At 35.9% G+C, this 19,770-nt stretch overlaps 4 protein-coding genes across 7 annotated transcripts; 2 read left to right on the plus strand and 2 right to left on the minus strand.

Annotated features, from left to right (window-relative positions):
• The first annotated feature begins 3,162 nt into the window (after positions 1 to 3,162).
• On the plus strand, positions 3,163 to 7,340 carry LOC110814914 (Cytokine-induced anti-apoptosis inhibitor 1, Fe-S biogenesi). The gene is made up of 9 exons (XM_022042497.2): positions 3,163 to 3,366; positions 3,863 to 3,908; positions 4,427 to 4,574; positions 5,396 to 5,559; positions 5,657 to 5,725; positions 5,970 to 6,129; positions 6,232 to 6,368; positions 6,911 to 6,985; positions 7,075 to 7,340. Exons 2-9 carry the CDS (start codon positions 3,906 to 3,908, stop codon positions 7,111 to 7,113), a joined length of 795 nt encoding a protein of 264 aa, XP_021898189.1. The 5' UTR covers positions 3,163 to 3,366; positions 3,863 to 3,905; the 3' UTR covers positions 7,114 to 7,340.
• A 177-nt stretch (positions 7,341 to 7,517) lies between these two features.
• On the minus strand, positions 7,518 to 10,817 carry CCB3 (cofactor assembly, complex C (B6F)). 4 transcript variants are annotated; one of them, XM_088206479.1, is made up of 3 exons: positions 10,545 to 10,682; positions 8,222 to 8,474; positions 7,518 to 7,656 (listed from the first exon to the last, which is right to left on the minus strand). In XM_088206479.1, exons 1-3 carry the CDS (start codon positions 10,680 to 10,682, stop codon positions 7,550 to 7,552), a joined length of 498 nt encoding a protein of 165 aa, XP_088062605.1. In that variant the 3' UTR covers positions 7,518 to 7,549. The 4 variants fall into 4 exon arrangements, with proteins under 4 accessions (XP_088062605.1, XP_021898190.1, XP_088062606.1 ...); XM_022042498.2 differs by lacking the exon at positions 7,518 to 7,656 and having other exon boundaries at positions 7,856 to 8,474; positions 10,545 to 10,588; positions 10,674 to 10,817; XM_088206480.1 differs by lacking the exon at positions 7,518 to 7,656 and having other exon boundaries at positions 7,856 to 8,474.
• A 4-nt stretch (positions 10,818 to 10,821) lies between these two features.
• LOC110814913 (pentatricopeptide (PPR) repeat-containing protein) lies at positions 10,822 to 14,553 on the plus strand. The gene is made up of 2 exons (XM_022042495.2): positions 10,822 to 13,461; positions 13,543 to 14,553. The coding sequence occupies exon 1, from the start codon at positions 11,068 to 11,070 to the stop codon at positions 13,156 to 13,158; it is 2,091 nt and encodes a 696-aa protein (XP_021898187.2). The 5' UTR covers positions 10,822 to 11,067; the 3' UTR covers positions 13,159 to 13,461; positions 13,543 to 14,553.
• A 643-nt stretch (positions 14,554 to 15,196) lies between these two features.
• Positions 15,197 to 19,770, minus strand: LOC110814871 (Leucine-rich repeat protein kinase family protein). The gene is made up of 2 exons (XM_088206478.1): positions 16,178 to 19,770; positions 15,197 to 15,824 (listed from the first exon to the last, which is right to left on the minus strand). Exons 1-2 carry the CDS (start codon positions 19,113 to 19,115, stop codon positions 15,460 to 15,462), a joined length of 3,303 nt encoding a protein of 1,100 aa, XP_088062604.1. The 5' UTR covers positions 19,116 to 19,770; the 3' UTR covers positions 15,197 to 15,459.

Below are 19,770 nucleotides of genomic sequence, written 5' to 3' on the forward strand. Positions count from 1 at the left end.
GACAGCCTCACTAGATATCCTAGGAGATGGTGGATAGATCGGGTCCATAGGGAACCCTACCGGGAACGTTGTCTCTCATACCGGACGGGGTATGGAGACTTTAAATGTTTTGGCGCTCATACCGGAAGGGGTTTGGAGACGGTCCGCTTCACCCTCATACCGGACGGGGTATGGGGACGACCCTGGAGTTAAGTTATTAAGGTGAATGGTTCACGTGTAGTGGGGACCCCTATGGATCCCCATGGATACTGGTAGGCTGGCAAAAGAGAAAATTTGTTGCTTGATGATTGAAATATTAAAAGTATGACATGTGTTATGTTACAGAGTGTGTATGATTTCATGATATTATAATGTTATTGTTTTCATAAGTTGTTTTCATAAATCTCACCGAGGTAAGTGGACAGTAAATGGTTTTATTATTGATAAATGAATTTGTTTTAAATTATGCTCCATTGGTCGTTTTTGTTTTCTACCAACCTTTACTTATGTGACAGTGAGATAGTGTGACATATTTACTGGGATAGTGTAGCTCATTCCTTACTTAACCATTTCAGATCAGGAGCACTTGGTTCCCGAGCCCGTTCCGCAGGAAGACGGCGAGTAGATGCATAAAGATTTTATAGTTTTCCTTATAGTATTCATTTCTAGTATTTACTTTAGTTAGTTTATTCTTTCATATGTTTAATACGTTTTGGTTATTGTATAATTGATGTTAATCATAATATTTTATTTCGCCTCCGCATTTAGAATTTTTATATATACGTTTCCTTTTAATTTCCAAGGCCGTTACATTATGTGCCCAAACATTTGCCAAGTAAGATAATTTTAGGCTTTCGTGAACATATTAATAGTCTTGTTGCATTTGAATTTTTTGTTTTGATGTATAATCTTAATAGGATAGTTTTAATTTTATCATCACGTATTTCTTCAGTATGATTCATAATTTAACTTTTTTTTATAAATATAAATATATATTTTTCATTGTTCTTCCTTTTTTTTGTTTATTTTTTAAATTGTATTTGCATGTGTTTTTTTTAAAAAAAGGAATTATATTCAAATATATAAGGCTTAAATACATTTTTTTTTTATCATTATACTGTTAATTTTTGTTTGATTTGATCAGTGCCCCAATTTTGTGTTAATTTAATTATAATATTGGATTTAGTCTATCTCTATTTATAATATTTAACATCGTTAACATTTATGCCATATGTTATCAAAATTGATGTGTGAAGTAAATTTACTAAGTGTTTTTTTTTTTTTTTTTTTTTTTTTGTATTAGATGCTATATATCATTTAACATGACAACTAACATGATGGTTATTTTAATTTGGAGTAATCTGAATCAATCTAAATGAATAAATAAAAAAATAAATAACTAAAATTCCTAATTTACCTAAATCGCCAAACTCTTTCCAAAGTCATTCCTCTTCTTCCTCCCACGCTTCCTTTCACCCCCCAACTTTGTCTTTTACATGACCTTCTTCAACAATGATAAACAAATTTCGAATATAGTGAACAAAGTTCGCCTCCACATATTCTTTTCTCTCTCATTTTTCCTCCCCCATCTCAATCACACACATACTTAGAGGTTGAGAAGAGGCTGGGAAAGGTTTAGAGGTTTTTTAAAGAAAATGTTGCTTGTAATCTGGCAAGAAATGATGTAGAGAAAAATGTTTAGGATTGGAAAAGTCTATGATGACTTTTTTTTCAACATATGGGTCACTAATAGTGAACAAATCCAAATTTAAAGGTTTCATGTGATCAACCTCCTCCACAGTGGGTGATGTACGTGAGTGAACGCTTCTCAACATTTTCTTTATAGGTTATTGTGTGTTTATTAGCTGCACGACTCTATTATTTAATATGATAATGCAACTGCAATATTAAGAAACATAATTATATATATAAATCATATTGTATAATACGTTCTCTTCCTCATCCCAATATTCCATGTATGATAAAGATGGAGGTGGAATAGTGGGATAGGGATGGAAACAAGAAGCGTTTCAAAATAAGTTTTATTAAATCTGAATCTGGCCTATGTCAATAAGGAACAAAGTTGAACTTGATTTTTTTTTTTTTTTTAAATTGTGTTGAGCTTATGTGTTATTTGACCCGAATACTTAATTATTTTATTACATTGAAATAAATATAAATATATCTATATTAATAAAACTAAAAATGTTTTTGTTTATATATATACAATAACATATGTTAAATCATATTTGTTAATATATATAATGATTATATTTATTAATATAAACATAAATATATTTATAATAATAAAATAAAAAATATGTATACGTAAGTAGTTAAGTTTGGACAAGTTTTAAAAGATAAATTTGAATTTAACTTGATCGAATTAATATTTTAATAAAAATAAAAAATATTGAATCAGATTTAAATAAGTCAAATTAAACGGATAGAAATTTAAAAAATTGTCTTTAAAGCGTGAGGAAAAAGAACATGGAGGTGACCGCAGTTCATTGAAAGTGAAGGTCCCTTATCCATTGTTGAAGGAGGCCACGTGCGTGACAGAATTTGTTGGTGAGCATGGGAGAAAGAAGAAGAAAGACTCATGGAGGAGTTTGGGGATTTAGGTAAATTACGAAATTTAAATTTTTTAAAATTAATCTTAGATCTATTCGTAACAATTTAAATTAAAATGACTCTTATGTTAAGTAATATGTGATAGTTCACATAAAATAAAATTTAATAAATTTATGCTATATTATTTTAATGTTAATAATATAAAGTGAATAGCTAAATTTAATATTTTTTAAAGTAAACAATTTAAATTAACATAAAATCGAAACAGAAACTAAATAAAAACAATAAATAATACAAGTATGAAAATTCTATTTTACCCTTTATATATAATCTGTGTGTATATGCTAAATGAATAATTGTGCTCGGTCTTCTTCTTCTTAGAAGAAAAGACAACTTGTGCTCAGTCGGCTCGAAACGCGTCGTTTTGACACCGCATCCATGCAGTCTCCCGTTCTCCAACACACGTCGACCAACCCAAAACTCGTGGGAGCTGTGCCACGCAGACTGCCATTGTCGTTTTAGACTTCAGCGTGCCACGTCATTTCGCATTTCTTTTTCCATGTGGTAACGTCAAACCTGATCGTACCATCAAACCCTCGTGCCTCAGTTTAAATCTGCGATTCGCGAAAACCAAACACGTCTTTTCCTTCTAAGGGAGAAAGTCGGCGAAGAAACTAAGAAAATTAAAAAAATAAAATTTCTACAGATTTGTTCGTTCGAGTTCTCCTTCTATCTGGCGGATTTAGGTAACCTCGCGATTCTCGCTCCTGACAGATTCTCTGGTTTTATTTCACCGACCTGGCGTGTTTCAAGGCAGGGGTTTATTCAGCTGCTGGTTTTATCATATGGCATCGTCTATTTTATATGACTTGGCTTTTTGAGTTTGGGTGCTTAAATCAATTTCGATGCTGAAGCAGATTTCATGAGTATTTTACCTTGGATCATCTCTATTATATATGTATTTACTGTTTTTAGATGAATGCTTTTGGTTTGCTCTATAATTGGGTAGGCGGCTTGATTTATTAAATAGTCTGTATTTCGTAATGGAGGTTCTTGCAGAGCTGAATGATGATGTAGAAAATCTGATTATGGTCATTGAGCTTTTACTACGATTGTTGAATGAATGCTGTACTGCTAAATTCGAAATTCAGTTTTTTGAATGTCAGCACTGTGTTTACAAATGGTTGTTTGATTATATCAGTAAATTCTAACCCTAAAGAATGGTGTTGGGATGATTTCTGGTGATTTTTGGTTGTGAAGAGAACTTGTGTTGGGAACTAGAATATTCATGGTATTGACTTTATTTCAGGCTCATCCCAGAGTTGAAGGAAAAAAGAAATTCAGTTCTTGATATGGTGAGTTCCTTTTTTAATTTTCTTTTAAATTCTTGTTTTCTAAGAATTAGTTCTGATGTCCATCTGCTTCATGCTTAAAGCAATATTTTTTAGTAGTTTTTTTGGTTAACTTCTTTTCTTTTTTTTTTTCTTAATTTTTTCATGGCAGCACGAATGGATTTGTGAATTTCTATTTGTTTCCTTGAATTAATTTTTCTTCTCGTTTTACCTTCTCTGTACTAAGTGCTTAGGTCACTAGCAAATAATTTGTTTCATTTGTGTTGGAAGTGCACAAACCCTTGATTATTTTTGCTTATTATTGTTCAATGCTTTAATTATTCCCCTTAGGCTCTGAGAAAAAGATAGAATGTCTACTACGATAAAACCTTCTTTATCAATTTAAGATGTTTTGTGCTATGAAACCTCTTTACCCGTTGACATTATTTTTTGTTCTTCTATTTTTATCTAAATTCAAGGTTTTCTATTTTTTGGTAATATGTTTCAATGGATGCTAAAAATGGCCTTCAAAAATTTTACAGGATTCAGCATCAGGGCTAACTACTGTGGTTGCAGTTACGGATGATGTTGTTCTACAAGTTAGTGCTGTATTCAATGTTATTAAAGAGTTTGGGAGTAGAGGGCTTGAGCAGTCTGATCCTCTAGTTATCACTCAAGCAGCAGCTCTGAGTAATATTTTTCTTTTTGCAGTCATTTATTTTCAATTTGGTTCCATCTGCTAATATAAAATTTATGTGATTTTTTCCTCTGATGTCTCTTGCTTTTAGTTCTGTAAGTCACATGTTACATGTTTGAGATATTGTCTTATCAAGTTGTCTTTTAGGTGCTAGTTCATCTTACTTGGATTCAAATGCATATACATGTGTAGTTACACTGTAATGCATAAGTAATCATACGCGTGATTTGTTTATGGGGTGTACAGGTAGATGTTGGAAGTGCAAATTTTGGGCTAATAGAACTAGTGTACAGGTGACAAGGGGTTTAAGATTTCATAGGCTAATCTTGAACTGACTAGGTTGTTCTTGTTTCTTTGTGGAAGTGTGTGCTAAGATTTTGGCTACTTGGTAGTCTTGGTCTTTTGTTAGTTCATGGTTTTCTCTTTTCAAAATATTAAGGTCCCATCCAGATTAGCCAAAAGAATCGGATGGCCATAAGCGTATATGTGAACGATTAGTTGCTGATATGTTTTTGGATGCTAGTGTTTAGTTGTAACTAGTCAAGGGAAGAAGAAGTTTTTCTTCAGTGAGTTAGAGCGTGAATAAGAGGGTAGTGAAGAGATGTACACACCATTCTGATGATTTCTTTTCATTTAGTCCTTCAGTGAGAACAGGATACAAGCGAATGAAGATTCTCATTTAATTATACGAGCTTCTATTGCAGATGCATTTCTTGTCCTTATTCACCGCTTTAAACATAGAAATAGATAGTTATTTCTTAAATTTTAGTTCTCTCATGATCCTCATGATATGCCAATTGTTGGGCTACGGCAGATGAGCTACCTGTGGAGCCTTCCTCTACGGATATTGTCATTTCCATCTGCAAATCACCTGAATTTCCTAGTGATCAATTACTTGGAGGGATTTCAAGAGTACTGAAGCCTGGCGGGACAATCATTGTGTACAATAATTTGGTGGATGAAGCTGGACTTAATAAGGTTAATATTTGCGATCTGGAAGATAGGATCATGGTTTTGCTTGTGTATATATATATATTTTTTCCTTTCAAGACCTCTAATGAGGATTTTCTTGCAGGTACTCTCTGCTCTTCAGCGGAGGTTGTTATTGGCTGGGTTTGTAGAAGCATCAAACCTATCTTCTGGGGTGAGTTAATTCTCATTGAATATGTGTTAAATTATATCTTTCCTTGTCCCTTACTGTGAGAGAATATCTCCTTTTCTTTTTTAGTTTTTGCTTTCTACTGCTTGTTAATTCAAGGTTCTTGAACGTTGGTGTGTAAACCTTTACTCCTTATCTCTGTTTGATGAACAAACTTATGGTTTTATTTAGTAAATTCTTTTTAGTTAACAATCAAGCAGCTTCAGTTGCTTTCCTTTTTTATTTATAGGTTAAGGCTACCAAACCATCTTGGAAGGTTGGAACATCTTTTGCTATCAAGAAGCCAGCTAAAAGTACATTCAAACTCCAGCTGGATGATGATTCAGATTTGATAGATGAAGATAGTCTCTTAACTGAAGAGGATTTGAAGAAGCCTCAGCTACCACCAGGTAAGACAGCGAAATTCAAAGCTCATGCCTGTCGATTCCCTTCTCTTATAGATTTATTTAGTAATTATGTCTTGTTTTATTAAACAAATAAGTCTTGTGCAGTTGGTGATTGTGAACTAGGAAGCACGAGGAAAGCTTGCAAGAATTGCACTTGCGGGAGAGCTGAGGAAGAAGAGAAAGTACTGAAGTTGGGACTGACTGTGGACCAGATAAATAATCCTCAATCAGCATGTGGCAGTGTATGTCCTGTTTTTGTGTATCTTATTTTTTTTTACTTATTAGTTCATGTTCTCTGGTGGGAATTTTTTTTTTTCTCAGAAGAAAAAACCTATAATAGACACTAAGCGGGTGCCACCATATACAAAAAGAATAGTTGCAAGTTAACCAAATGATCAGCAGGGCTCTCTAGATAGCTAGATTCTGATCGAAGTTAAAGAGGATGGTTATGAACAATAAATACAGGGTGACCATCTACTTCGGTACTCCTGGTGCCTATTAGCAAGCACATGGAATAGCAATATATAGTAGCAAGGATTTTTTTTTTCTTTTTTGGTAGTGTGTTTTATAGATTTCTCTTGAATATTTTGTCCTGCTGCCATTTCGATCAAGACAAGTGAGATATATGTTGTGAAATTGGACTTCTGGTTTGTGAATAGAGTACATTAGAATATCATAAACATCATTGCATATGAGTAAAACTTATTATTTATATATACGGCTAGTTGATCTTGTTATTTCTGTTTCTTCTTCCTATTTACTGGAAACTATCATTACATTGCAGTGTGGACTCGGAGATGCTTTCCGTTGCAGCACATGCCCTTATAAGGGTCTCGCACCATTTAAATTAGGAGAGAAGGTACTTTTATTAATGTAACTCTTAAGCTCTTGCTCCTAATGTACTTTTCAGAACATATATAGTATAAATAAATAAATTTCTTTCCGCAGGTGACTTTATCGGGGAACTTTCTCATGGCTGATATTTAAGTGAGAAGTATGTGGTGTCTTTGTTACGATATTACATTCTTGGGTACAATGATACAACATGACAGGCTCTCATATTGGAGATGTCTTTGTGAAACAAATAATTTTTTCTATTTTCTCTGTAGTTTGTTTGTTGTTAACTGCCCAATTTGTCTAGTTCTAATATCTGTGGTCCAGAATAGGCAGGCAATGTTCCATCAAAGAAATTAAAGAACTCTTTCATGGAGACACATTGCATGACTAGTAATTGCACACACACACATATATATATATTATTTCCAGGACAAGCTTAAATTCTATCATTACTTTTCATACTATATTTTATTAAATCTTTCAATAACAATAAAAATGAAAATTCACAGGAGAGCTTTAAAGAATTTGACAGAATTTTTAATGGCAACATGAGACTGAATAGCTGACTGGTTGAGAAAATTGCATGTTATGAAAAATCGAAGGTGAGAACAGGATGCAAACCCTGAGATTTTGTTTTGACTTTTATGAGCTTTTGAACGTTGAATAGATATCTCTTCCATGCATAGACAAACACTGAAAAGATTCAAGTGATGAGTTCATTATCTATCCTACAAGGTTAAGCAATAAATTATAGCAAGTACTATAAACAACTTTTATAACATAGATTCACTTAGCAAGTACTTTAAGCAATTTTCATAACATAGATTCACTAAATAAATGAATCTCTGACTTCACTGAAAAAAAATTTATGACAGATTAAAAATTCAGTCACTTCGACCACGATATTCAATCACTTGTTTATAACAAATGGAATAAATCATGTACAATATAGGTAAAGGTTCCTAATGCATGTTTCAAGTAAATTCTCAGCTAACTTTTTGAGAGATAAGGACAAGAAGCCCTTGAGGACCCAGCAATATTTCATTGAGGAAACTAAGCAATCCAAACCAAACCACAGGAGTTACATCTACTCCTCCAACAGGTGGTATTAATTTCCTGGTGGGCACAAGAAGTGGTTCTGTTGGTGCATATGCTATAACATAAGGGAATTTCCCTACAGGAAGTTTTGGGTACCAAGACATAACTATTCTCAGTATAAAGAGAAAGGCAAATGCTGAGAGCAAAGGCCCTAATATACCAATTATTGATTTTGCTGTTGCAGGGTCCAAATCTGCTATCATTATATTTTGTATGAAATCTAAAACAGCCTCTATTTTACTTGGCATGTTAAGCTCCAATATCCTTGAAACATCGGGCATGCTGCTTGAAACAGCATATGATGGTCCAGGCTCAAGGTTAAATGATGCTGCAGCCACGAGGAAGTATGGACGATAATTTATGACTTGAGAGCCACAACCTGGATTTTGCCCAGGTGGATGCTTTAATATTCCCTGCAACAAGATAGGCAAGATAGAGATATGAGAGTTGAGAGACAAGACAAAAACTTAACAAAGCTACTGCATCGTTGCCTTTCAAAAGTAGGTGACTAGGAAAATTTGAATCAGTGGATGCCTAAATTGAACTTGAAATACCCAAAGCTCGGTCATTTGGTTGCTTTGGGTGTTTCAACTTTTCATTCTATAGCATCTAAGTATTGCTTAAAATATATTCTCTTCCTCTTTCTCTATTAGTCTTCCTCCCACTTGCAAACAGGCAAATAGACATGCAAAGGTTGGATGAATCCAAAAACAGATAATTAACTCACTATTCATCAAATCTATACAATAATGTAGGAAGGCTAATGACTGAAGATAAAATAAAATTAGCATTACCTCATTCAATGATGCAGTAGCAAGCATGAAGTCTCACAATCTCTAGCGAATGATTTATAGCACACAAGTAGACTGGAAAATGGTGTTTGATTTGGAACTTTTGGCGGCAAACTTTATTGTCAAGTGAAAGTTTTTATTTGGAATATGATCTATCTGGTGTTCATCAATTAAAACCAGATACTTATATATCTATAGATTCTTGACAACTTACAACCAAGATGGCAGTTAGAGATACCTAGTTCTATCATCATTTTGCTTTTAAATGTAATAAGGACTGATCAGACTTCAACATCAAATTTTTTTTCAAACCAAGCAGTTTCCAGAAAAAGATGACAGTGAGCCATTATTCATGTCATACTAAACTTGTCAAGGGGCAAACAACACATAGATACCGAGGCCATTATGGTGTTGCCTGAAAGTTCAAATTTCCTTTCACGATGCCAATTCAAAATCAATTTTGATCTGAATAAGACAGCTGCTTGTTACAATGAATGCTCATTTCTAGAGTGATATCTAACATAAATCAAATTTAACTATGTTTTCTTTTACCTAAAAGAGTGCATTGTGACTTCTACTGTTGTTTCATCTCCAGCATGTAGCAAATTTATGAATATTGAGAACCCTTGTCTGAGCCGAAATTCACCATAAGAAAATCCTTTAACCCCAGATATCAGTTGATGCATGTTATTTTTCGACAGCTCAAAACCTACTTCTTAATCTATGCATTCCCTATCATAGCAGCTTCCTAGGATGTAAAAAGCTCCAGATTTTTCCAGTAAGCCAACAAAATCTAAGATCACTATGTTTTCCAGGAATAAGAAACAAAAAGAGGAAGAACCTTGTATTCAGATCTTCAAATAGCTATTATGAGCCTACCATGCTGCACCTAATGCAATAAACATAAGAAAATCCAGCTGCATGTTGTACAAACATGATCTAAAACAGTTTTTGTTGCTGTTGCTAGTTTTTAGAGCTTCTTTCCCATAAGACCAACAAAAACTGTCACAATCCTTTGAGCAGGAAATGAGCTATTTTATGGGATCAGCTACATTTCAACTAGCAGACACATAAAAGCAATGTAAATACAAGAAATCTCTTTCAAGGTTACGGTAGTCCCACAATGCAATATTCTGCTTAAAAACAAGTTTCTTCTATTGACTGTAAAACCATATATATGTACAAATGACCCAAAAAATTTGACCTTATAAGAAAAAAAGTACGGGCAGGTGAAGCACAACCATGTATATATATGTGGTTGTGTGTATATTGGTAAGGTACAGATTAGTACGATGGAATTCATATAGACACCTCAAGGTCACATACATGGTAAATGAATTTCAATTTTTGTGGCATTTTGGAGAAACCCCAGCTGCTTAAACTACTTCTAACATCAACTCTAAGGTGTTAGCCTAATTTGGGAAGTGGGCATTCTTCACAGACATTACCATGCTGGTTTAGAATCCTAAAATTTTTCCCAATACTAAAGCATTTAACAAAACAATTTAAATTCCATATCCTCAATTTTGATTTACCCAGTTCATAAATCAGAAAGGAAAAGGGAATTTGCATGATATAGCTACCATTCCACGCGAAAAACTGAAATAACGGAGACAAGAAATCAACAATCCAAAGGGGTAGATTAGGTGGAGAAGAAGTCTGCAGGATAAGGAACTCGAGATGGGTACTTACAGGCATACATGTATAGAGTTTCTTGGGTATCATAGGCAGCTTTCCTGCAGAAGTTGCAAGTTGAAAACAGAGCAGAGATGAGACAATAAGAAGAAGAAACGTAGAAGGAGAGGAGCATAAAGTAGTCACCTTTAACATTAACAGGGCTGTTAAAGAGATGAAAGGAAGTTGCCATGGAAGACACGGGAGCACGAGAGAGAGAGAGAGAGAGAGAGAGAGAGAGAGAGGAGGAGGGGAGGGTATGAATGGACGAAATCTTATCTTGTCAAAAAGGTCATTCTGCTAAATAAGAAAAAATAAAATCTCAGAAAGATTTTTGAATTTTTTTCAAATATAAAATTGCGTACTTTATGCCCCACTGTTGACCCACCCCTCTACCTCTGTGCTCATTCTCTTCGCCACATCTTACTCGGACCCACATGATGCAGCGGGTACTAGGCGGCCGCTCTAATCTCCGCTTGTCCACTGCAGCGGTGCAGTGTCGGTTGCTTCCTCTGTGATAAAAGTATAGTTTGGCTCTTGCATGGCTGCTTGTTTCACGCAGCTTGTTGAATCTTGCATTCAATCGAAGTCACTAACACAAGCCAAGAAAATCCATCAACACTTTCTCAGGCATCATTTGCTCCACCGAGATAATCCTACTCTTCTCGAAAAGCTAACCAAATTGTACGTGGCATGCAACGAGGTTGAGCTTGCTCGCCGCGTGTTCAATACAATTCCAAAACCAAGTGTTGTCTCGTGGGACTTGATGATCAGAGCGTATGCATGGAACGGACCCGTGGAGCAAGCTATCGATTTCTACTACAAGATGCTCGAATCTGGGGTTAAACCCACCAAGTTCTCGTTCCCATTTGTCCTCAAAGCTTGTTCAGGGTTGCAATCTGTGGAAGACGGTAAAAGGGTGCATGATCATGCTAAGCAACTCGGTTTAGAGTCCGATGTTTATGTTTCCACTGCATTGCTCGATATGTACTGTAAATGTTGCGATTTGATTAATGCCCTTGAAGTGTTCGATAGAATGCCTTGTCGAGATGTTGTTGCATGGAATGCAATGGTTGCAGGTTTTTCACTTCATGGGATGTATAACCACGCAATTCGGTTGTTTCTTGATATGCAAAAAACGGGTGGACTTAGACCAAATGCGTCCACCATAGTTGCTCTTCTTCCAGTACTTGCTCATGAAAATGAGTTGAGGGATGGAAAAGCCTTGCATGGTTACTGTGTGAGAATGAGGTTTGATGAGAATGACGTGGTTGTTAGAACTTCCATTTTGGATATGTACGCCAAATGTAAGTGCATTGTTTATGCCCGAAAGATTTTTGATATGATGGGTTTATACAATGAGGTAACTTGTACTGCCATGATTGGAGGTTATGTTATGTCAGATATGATGAGAGATGCAGTAAAAATTTTTAATCAGATGAATGTAAGAATTCTATCATCAGTGACTCTAGGGATTATTCTTAGAGGTTGTGCAAAGTTTAATGATCTCAATGGAGGGAGATGCTTGCATGGTTATGGGATAAAAACATGTTTTGTTCTTCATCTGATGGTGAGCAACACACTGCTTTCTCTATATGCAAAATGTGGGATCATAGATGATGTAATCAGGCATTTTGATGAAATGAATGTCAAAGACACTGTCTCCTATAGTGCTATTATCTCCGGTTGCGTACAGAATGGTAATGCAGAAGAGGCTTTTGGGTTCTTCCATAAGATGCAGTCCTCTGGTATTAAGCCAGATTCAGTAACCATGCTGGGTGTTCTGCCAGCTTGTTCACAATTGGCTGCTCTACACTATGGGTTTTGTTGCCATAGCTACTCAATTATCTGTGGCTTCACGGTTGATACACCAATTTGTAATGCTCTTATTGACATGTACTCGAAGTGTGGAAATATCTCTATAGCTAGGGAAGTTTTTGATAGGATGCATAAGCGGGACACTGTCTCGTGGAATGCAATAATATTTGGTTATGGAATTCATGGACTTGGCAATGAAGCTCTTTTGCTGTTCCATAATATGCAGGTCACAGGTTTAAAACCAGATGATGTGACTTTTCTTTGTCTCCTATCTGCTTGTAGCCATTCAGGACTTGTTGAGGAAGGGAAACGCTGGTTTAGTGCAATGAGTCAAGATTTTGATGTCAACCCAAGGATAGATCATTTCATATGCATGACTGATCTTCTTGGCCGGGCTGGACTTTTGGATGAAGCGCATGATTTCATTAAAAATATGCCACTTGAGCCTGATATTTGTGTGTGGGGTGCACTTCTTGCTGCTAGCAGGGTACATGGAAATATTGAATTTGGGGATGAAGTTTCGAAGAAGATAGAGAGCTTAGGTCCTGAAGGAACCGGGAATTGTGTTCAGCTATCTAATATATATAGTGCTGCTGGGAGATGGGATGATGCTGCACATGTTAGAATAATGCAGAAGGAACAAGGGTTTAAGAAAAGCCCAGGATGTAGTTGGGTGGAGATAAACAGGGGTGTTCACGTGTTTCTTGGTGGAGATCAAACCCACCTACAATCAGGGCAAATAAACAAGGAGTTGTATGAACTACTAGTGCAGATGGAAAAAATGGGTCATCATGCAGAATCTAGTTTTCTTTGAAGCGAAGCAAAAAGAGTGGATTTTTATTTATCGCTGTGAGAAGCTAGCAATTGCATTTGGAATTCTCGCTCTAAGGGCTACCAAGCCTATTCTAGTCACTAAGAATTTGTGAATTGTAGTGGTGTCATTTGGCCATAAGATTCATTACTGGCATTACAAAGAGGGACAAGCAGTGAGGACGCTAGTAGGTTTCATCATTTTATAAATGGAGCATGCAACTCTGGAGCCTTTCGATAAAGAAGAGAATCAAAAAATAGTTGCACATGTATAGCTGCCTCTCATATTGTTGCTTTTTCTGCACTGGTAAGGCATTGTCCAGTTCTGATTTGGTTGGAAGCCATCTTTCTTACTTCATTCTAATTCTTGATTCATATTTCATAATAGTTATTCTCCTTGGAGGACAATATCTCAACAGTAAACAATGCATTACAGAATCAGCCAGAAGAGGAAGTATGCTCTTGCTCTTTATGGTGTGCAATGCTCTTGATTGAAATAAATGGATACACGCTACTATCAGGAATCATCACTTGCTGATATGGATAGCATAATCTTGAGGTTCTTGATAAATTGTTGCAAATATCTCAGTGTTCTCCCTAATTTGTACCTTATGTTTGTTTTCTGTTCTCCGTGGGTATTTTGGATGCAGGTGTGGAGCAAATTCTGGGAAGCAACATCTGTATGTCTTCTCCAATATTTTCGTACTCGTGACTTTTCTGATATACTCTTTTTTAGTGCTTGTAAAGATTTGAAAATACTGCAGGTTCCGCGGATAATATCATTTCACAGAAATGATTATTCGTTGTCCCTTTTCTAAGAGCTGGTCGTTTATAAATTAGTAACTACAGGAATTGATATCTTGATCTAGGACCTAGGATGGAAGGTGAAGAAGATCTATGAGCATTTATGATACAAATGTGTGTTGGGCTTATGTTGTTATCTTATGCAAGTTTATAAGTTGATAGAATTCATATGTTTTGGAAAATCCTAGAGACGTCCATTATTGATGTATGTATAACATTCATATTCCTATGGTTTAAGTTAGTTAATAAGGATATGCTGTTGCTTCAAGATCCCAACAACATGCTTGACCTGTTGGTGAAAGCAAGATTGATTGGATAACAGTAATAATGCATTCTACGTGTTTGGCTAATAATTCAAACAGGTACAGTTCAGGCAGCAGGCCCGATCCTTCAAGTTGATGCCTGGCTGCAGAAGCTTGGAGAGCGTCAAAGGAAGTTTTCAGGTCCAATTTTCACTATAGTTTCTAAAATTTTGCCTATCCTCAGATTGATGGCATGAAAAGAGATTTAGGTTTTTGTGTCAAGAAGAAAAGATTGATGCAGAGGAATGTTTTCGGAAAGACAGGAATTCTGCCAAGATAAGTGAATAAGAAAATAGTTTTTGCTTGGAGGTTTTGTATAGTTTCATGGTTTTGTTAGGTAACATGGAGATCCATTTTCAGAGTTAGAATCAAATCTTGTGGGTGCTTGCAATGTATAAATTTTGGGAGAAACTATCATTAAAGTAGACTAAGCACATGTTTTGGTCCATCAGTTGAGATATAAAATTAAATAAAAAATTACTACTTTATATACATATATATATATATATACACCTAATGCTTTTTTCTTTAAAAGATAATGCATGACTTCTCTCTCTCTATGTATATATTTAAATTTCTCATCATTATTAGGTACAGTGTTTGTAGACTCTAACCTAACCATATCATTTGGATATCTAATTTGACCAAACTAAATAAATTCAACAAATCAAAACATTCAACTTTTGCATGTTTCAACAAGAGTTTATGGTTTGCTTGCAACAAATTCTCTCTCAAAAAATTATTAACTCTATTTATAAATCTTGATTTTCATATTTGAAGTGATTCTAAGATAAAATTTCAATGCTTACTTTCAAATAAAATTAAAATACTGTATTTTAAATTTCATCAATTCTAGTGAAATTTAAAATTAAGTATGGTGGTTCAAAAACTAAAATATTATGGAAGTATTAGGTAGGGTTAGGGTTTTGCAGATAGTTTGGCTCATAACAACCTTCTATGCAAATCATATAGACAAAGGAAATTATATTGTACAATATATTACCATAGGGCTAATAATCTTTTTTTTTTAAAAAAAAATTAAAACAAGAAGAATATACAGGAGTCTTCTATATACCCTTATGTACTAAATACAAGGATGAAAATTCCTCAACCTAAAAATCATCCTGCAGGTTAACTAAATCTGTATTACATCTACAGTAATCAGAATTTCTTTTTTTCTTCTTTTTCTTTTTTGCTGTTCAATCTGTATCATCATGACTCGGGGAAGAATCAAATAGTCCTTCACGCACACTTGACTCGATAAGTTTCAAAACAACTTCTCTCATAGTTGGGCGCTCTAGAGGATACATCTTTGTGCAAGCTAAAGCAACTGTTAACACTTCAATCATATGTGATACAATGTTCTCGTCTTCAAGATTTAACCTCTCATCGAGTACTCCGCGGGATAGTGAATGATTTCGAACGTAGTTTTTCACCCACGTAACCAAATCACCACCTTGATCTAGTGGCTGAACAGGCGCTTTTCCTGTCAGCAACTCCAGTAGAACCACTCCATAGCTGTAGATGTCACATTTTTCTGTGACCTTCATTGTGTATGCATATTCTGGCATCCAGATGATCATCATAATCGTTAGAAAAAGAGTACTAGAATTATAATCTTAAATTTTTAAAAATTGACAATCATTTCGTAATGACAATGATCAAAATCACCAGATAACCTACTTAATTAAAATGGTTTAGAACTGTATAATAATTCGGGAAATTAAATGCTGCAGTATCATGTTTAAGATGGAATTTTAATTATAAATCCAAGTAATTCTATATAGCATCAACAACATCATATATATCGAACCACTAGAAACAGAGATAATCTAAGCAGCAAACAACTAATCTTCTCAACAAAACAAAGTAGAAGCAGAAAGGTCATAAAATAAGAGGGGCTGGAAGATAGCTTACCGGGAGCAATGTAGCCATAAGAACCTGCAATTGCAGACATTGATTTAGATTGTGGCATGTCTATCATCTTTGCTAGTCCAAAATCCCCAACATGAGCTTCAAACTTATCATCAAGTAGTATGTTATTGGATTTGATGTCACGGTGAAAAATCCCAGGCTTACAGTCATGGTGTAAATACGCAAGTCCCTGAGCTGCTCCAAGTGCAATGGTGAACCTCGTTGGCCAATCAAGACTGCAGGATGCTCCATGAAGCATTTCTCCAAGACTTCCTTTTGACATGTACTCGTAAAGGAGAAGATTGGAACCTTGGTGGTAGCAGAAACCATAGAGCTTCACAATATTCCGGTGCCTGATATTTCCCAACGTTGCAATTTCTGTGATGAAGCTATTGTCTACATAATTATTGCCCTCTCTGTTCGATCCCAGCTTCTTAACAGCAATAGTTTGACCAGTTGGTAAGACTGCTTTATATACAGTTCCACAAGCTCCCCTTCCAATAACAAAACAATCATCGAAGTTGTCAGTGGCTGCAACCAAGTCCTGGAAAGTAAAACCTTCCTTGGGAGAGAAGTAAATATCTGAAACTGGAGAAGTTGAGGGTTTATCTTGGGAAGGAACAACTGTATCAACAGCTGGCTTTCTCATGAAGTAAATGATAACCACAATCAAAATGAGGGAAACTCCACCGATAACTGCTGCAACTATAGCTATGATTCTACCCAAACTTGTTTTTTCCCTTTCTGAAGCTGGCAGAAGAGGAAGTGGAGATGTTGTTCCATCGCAATTACCAAGAGGTTGACCACAAAGTCCCTTGTTCCCAATAAAGCTGCTGACAGGCATATTTTTAAAGGGCAGCAAGGAAGGAATAGGCCCCGTCAGATCATTGTAAGAAAAATTGCAGCCAAGTAAACCTGATAAATTACCAAATGAGGTCGGAATTTCACCAGTCAACTGGTTGTTGTTCAGCAGAAGAAATTCTAGTAAAACAATATTCCCAAGCCGCGCAGGGATTTCACCTGAGAGATTGTTATAACTCAAATTCAATGCTATCTGTAGGCCTGTGAGAGCACCCAACTCAGCAGGTATAGTACCAGAAAATGAGTTGCCACCCATCTGTAACTCAGTCAAGCGTTCCAAATTTCCTAGTTCCACAGGTATAGCACCAGACAGCTTATTATCTGAAAGCATGAGAAGCTCCAGTTGGGAAAGTGATCCTATCTCACTAGGCAAAGGACCAGCAAAATTGTTCCGACTAAGGTCAAGTCGTTGGAGCATCTTACATTTAAAAATCTCTGATGGTATTTCTCCTGTTAAAGAATTTGATGAGACATTGAAGGTGACAAGTTGGGAAAGATCACCAATCTCCTTTGGCAACGAACCTGTGAAGTAATTATCTGCAAGGTGCAATCTTTGTACAGTACTGCAGTTACCAATCCCTGAAGGAATTGGGCCAGTAAACTTGTTCTGATCCAATTCAATTGCAGAGAGGTTCACCAATTTGCACAAATCTAATGGGAAACTGCCTGTAAGGCTGTTTCCGACCAGACGGAGCTGCAATAAGCTTGGGCAGTTAATGATCCCTATTGGGATATTTCCAGCGAGCTTATTCGACCCTAGGTTCAACAAAATCAAGTTAGAATTTCTACAAAGATAATGTGGTATTCTTCCTGTGAAGTGGTTGTTTGACAAATCAACAACCCAAAGTTTACTATATAACCCAAGTCTTTGAGGGATACTACCAGTGAGGAAGTTATCAAAGAGCTGCAACATAGTCAGTTCGGTTGAAAATTGGAATCCCCTAGGAATTGGCCCTCTGAGAAAATTAATGGAGAGATCAAGCTTTGTCAAATTCTTCAAACTGGTGAGCTCAACTGGAATGATTCCTGTAAGTTGATTTTCAAAAAGATAAAGCAGTTCCAACCCTGAAATCTTACCAAGCTCAACTGGAATTTCTCCAGTCAACATATTTTCTGAAAAATCAATCTCTATAGCTGAAGAAAGATTGCCAAGCTCCCTCGGAATACTTCCATTTAACTGACTTCTGTAAAGGTATAACTTTTGCAGAGACACAAGATTTCCTAGCTCCTTTGGTATTGCTCCCACAATTTGGTTCTCGTAGAGAGCAAGAATAATCAAACTTGTACAATTGCCAAGCTCCTTTGGGACAAATCCTGAAAACTGGTTCTGCCAAAGAATCACTTCCCTCAAATGCTTGAGCATACCAATCTGCTTTGGTATTTGACCACTCAACTGATTCTGTGCAAGACCAAGATACTCCAAGCTCTCACATTCACCAATCTCCGAAGGCAAACTTCCTGATATCATGTTCTGTCCTGCTCGAAAGCTTCTTAATCTCTTAAGATTCCCAAAAGAAGGTGGCAATGACCCGCTGATGTTGTTACTATAAGCCAACAATTCTGAGAGTGAAGAAATGTTTCCAATCTCCTTTGGAAATGGCCCTGATAATCTGTTATTGTATATGTTCAAAGTTTTTAAACAGGAAAGCTTTCCCAATTCCTTGGGGATTTGAGCTTCAAATTGGTTGTCGTTCAGAATAAGGTCTTCCAAACTTGAACAGTTCCCAATTTCTTTCGGTATACTCCGGGACAAATCATTGTGAGAAAGATCAAGGTAAGTCAAATAAATCAGTCCACCAATGGTAGGAGACAAATAGCCAGAAAGATTCATTTCCCTCAACTCAAGAGACGTAACTACAGGATCATAATAATCATAACTACAATTAACACCTACCCATCTACAAGGGTTGGAATCACTAAGATCCCAATTTCTCAGCTTGTTTAATTTGTCACCAAGTTTGCTCTTTATGTCAAGAAGATATTGCCCCTCAATGTTAAGCTCTTTCGATTCATTAACCAAGAAGGCGACAACAAGAAGAAACACATTCAACCACCTATATGACATTCTCTGCATACCCATGAAGCAGAACTCTATGCATTCACATGAACAACTCAAGCTTCATGGTTTGAGAATGAAAAGCAAACGAGCCCACAACACAAACTACCCAGATAAAACCGGACTGAAAATATTCAAGGAGTTTGTACACAATATTCCAAACAAATGTATCGCAGAGAAAGATTAATCCACGATTGGAGAAACCCCAGTTAACTTGCTTCAATAAGAAACTGAAGACCAGTATCTGAGGTTTACAGACGTACCTCTTCTGAGGCGCATGAGTAACAATAAAGGAGGAACTGGTGAGGAAACCGTCAACCCAGAAAGCAAGTGATTGTCAGGAAAGTTAAAGGAAAAATTGGGTTTTCCAAGAAAATAAGCTTGAAGAGAGGGAAACGCCGAGTAATTGGGTTGAAAAGAGGATAATGCATTGAATAGGAGGTTTTATCTTTTCTGGGTCTTCGCGTTATAATTGCTTGAAATGCAATGAATACCAACTTTTTTAATTATTATACATAAAGAACTCAATCATAAACTATATATATTTGTGTTCAGTTTGTCTGTGTACAGAATGATTGTGAGATTGGAAAAGCTCTTGGCATTGATCGTGGAGTATATGAGAGAGAAAGAGAACTTGGCCGACAGAGCACGAACATGCTTGCCCCCTCTCTCTCTCTCT

Source organism: Carica papaya, chromosome 6 (genome assembly GCF_054855325.1).
Source record: "Carica papaya isolate Zhongbai chromosome 6, ASM5485532v1, whole genome shotgun sequence".
Lineage (NCBI taxonomy): Eukaryota > Viridiplantae > Streptophyta > Magnoliopsida > Brassicales > Caricaceae > Carica > Carica papaya.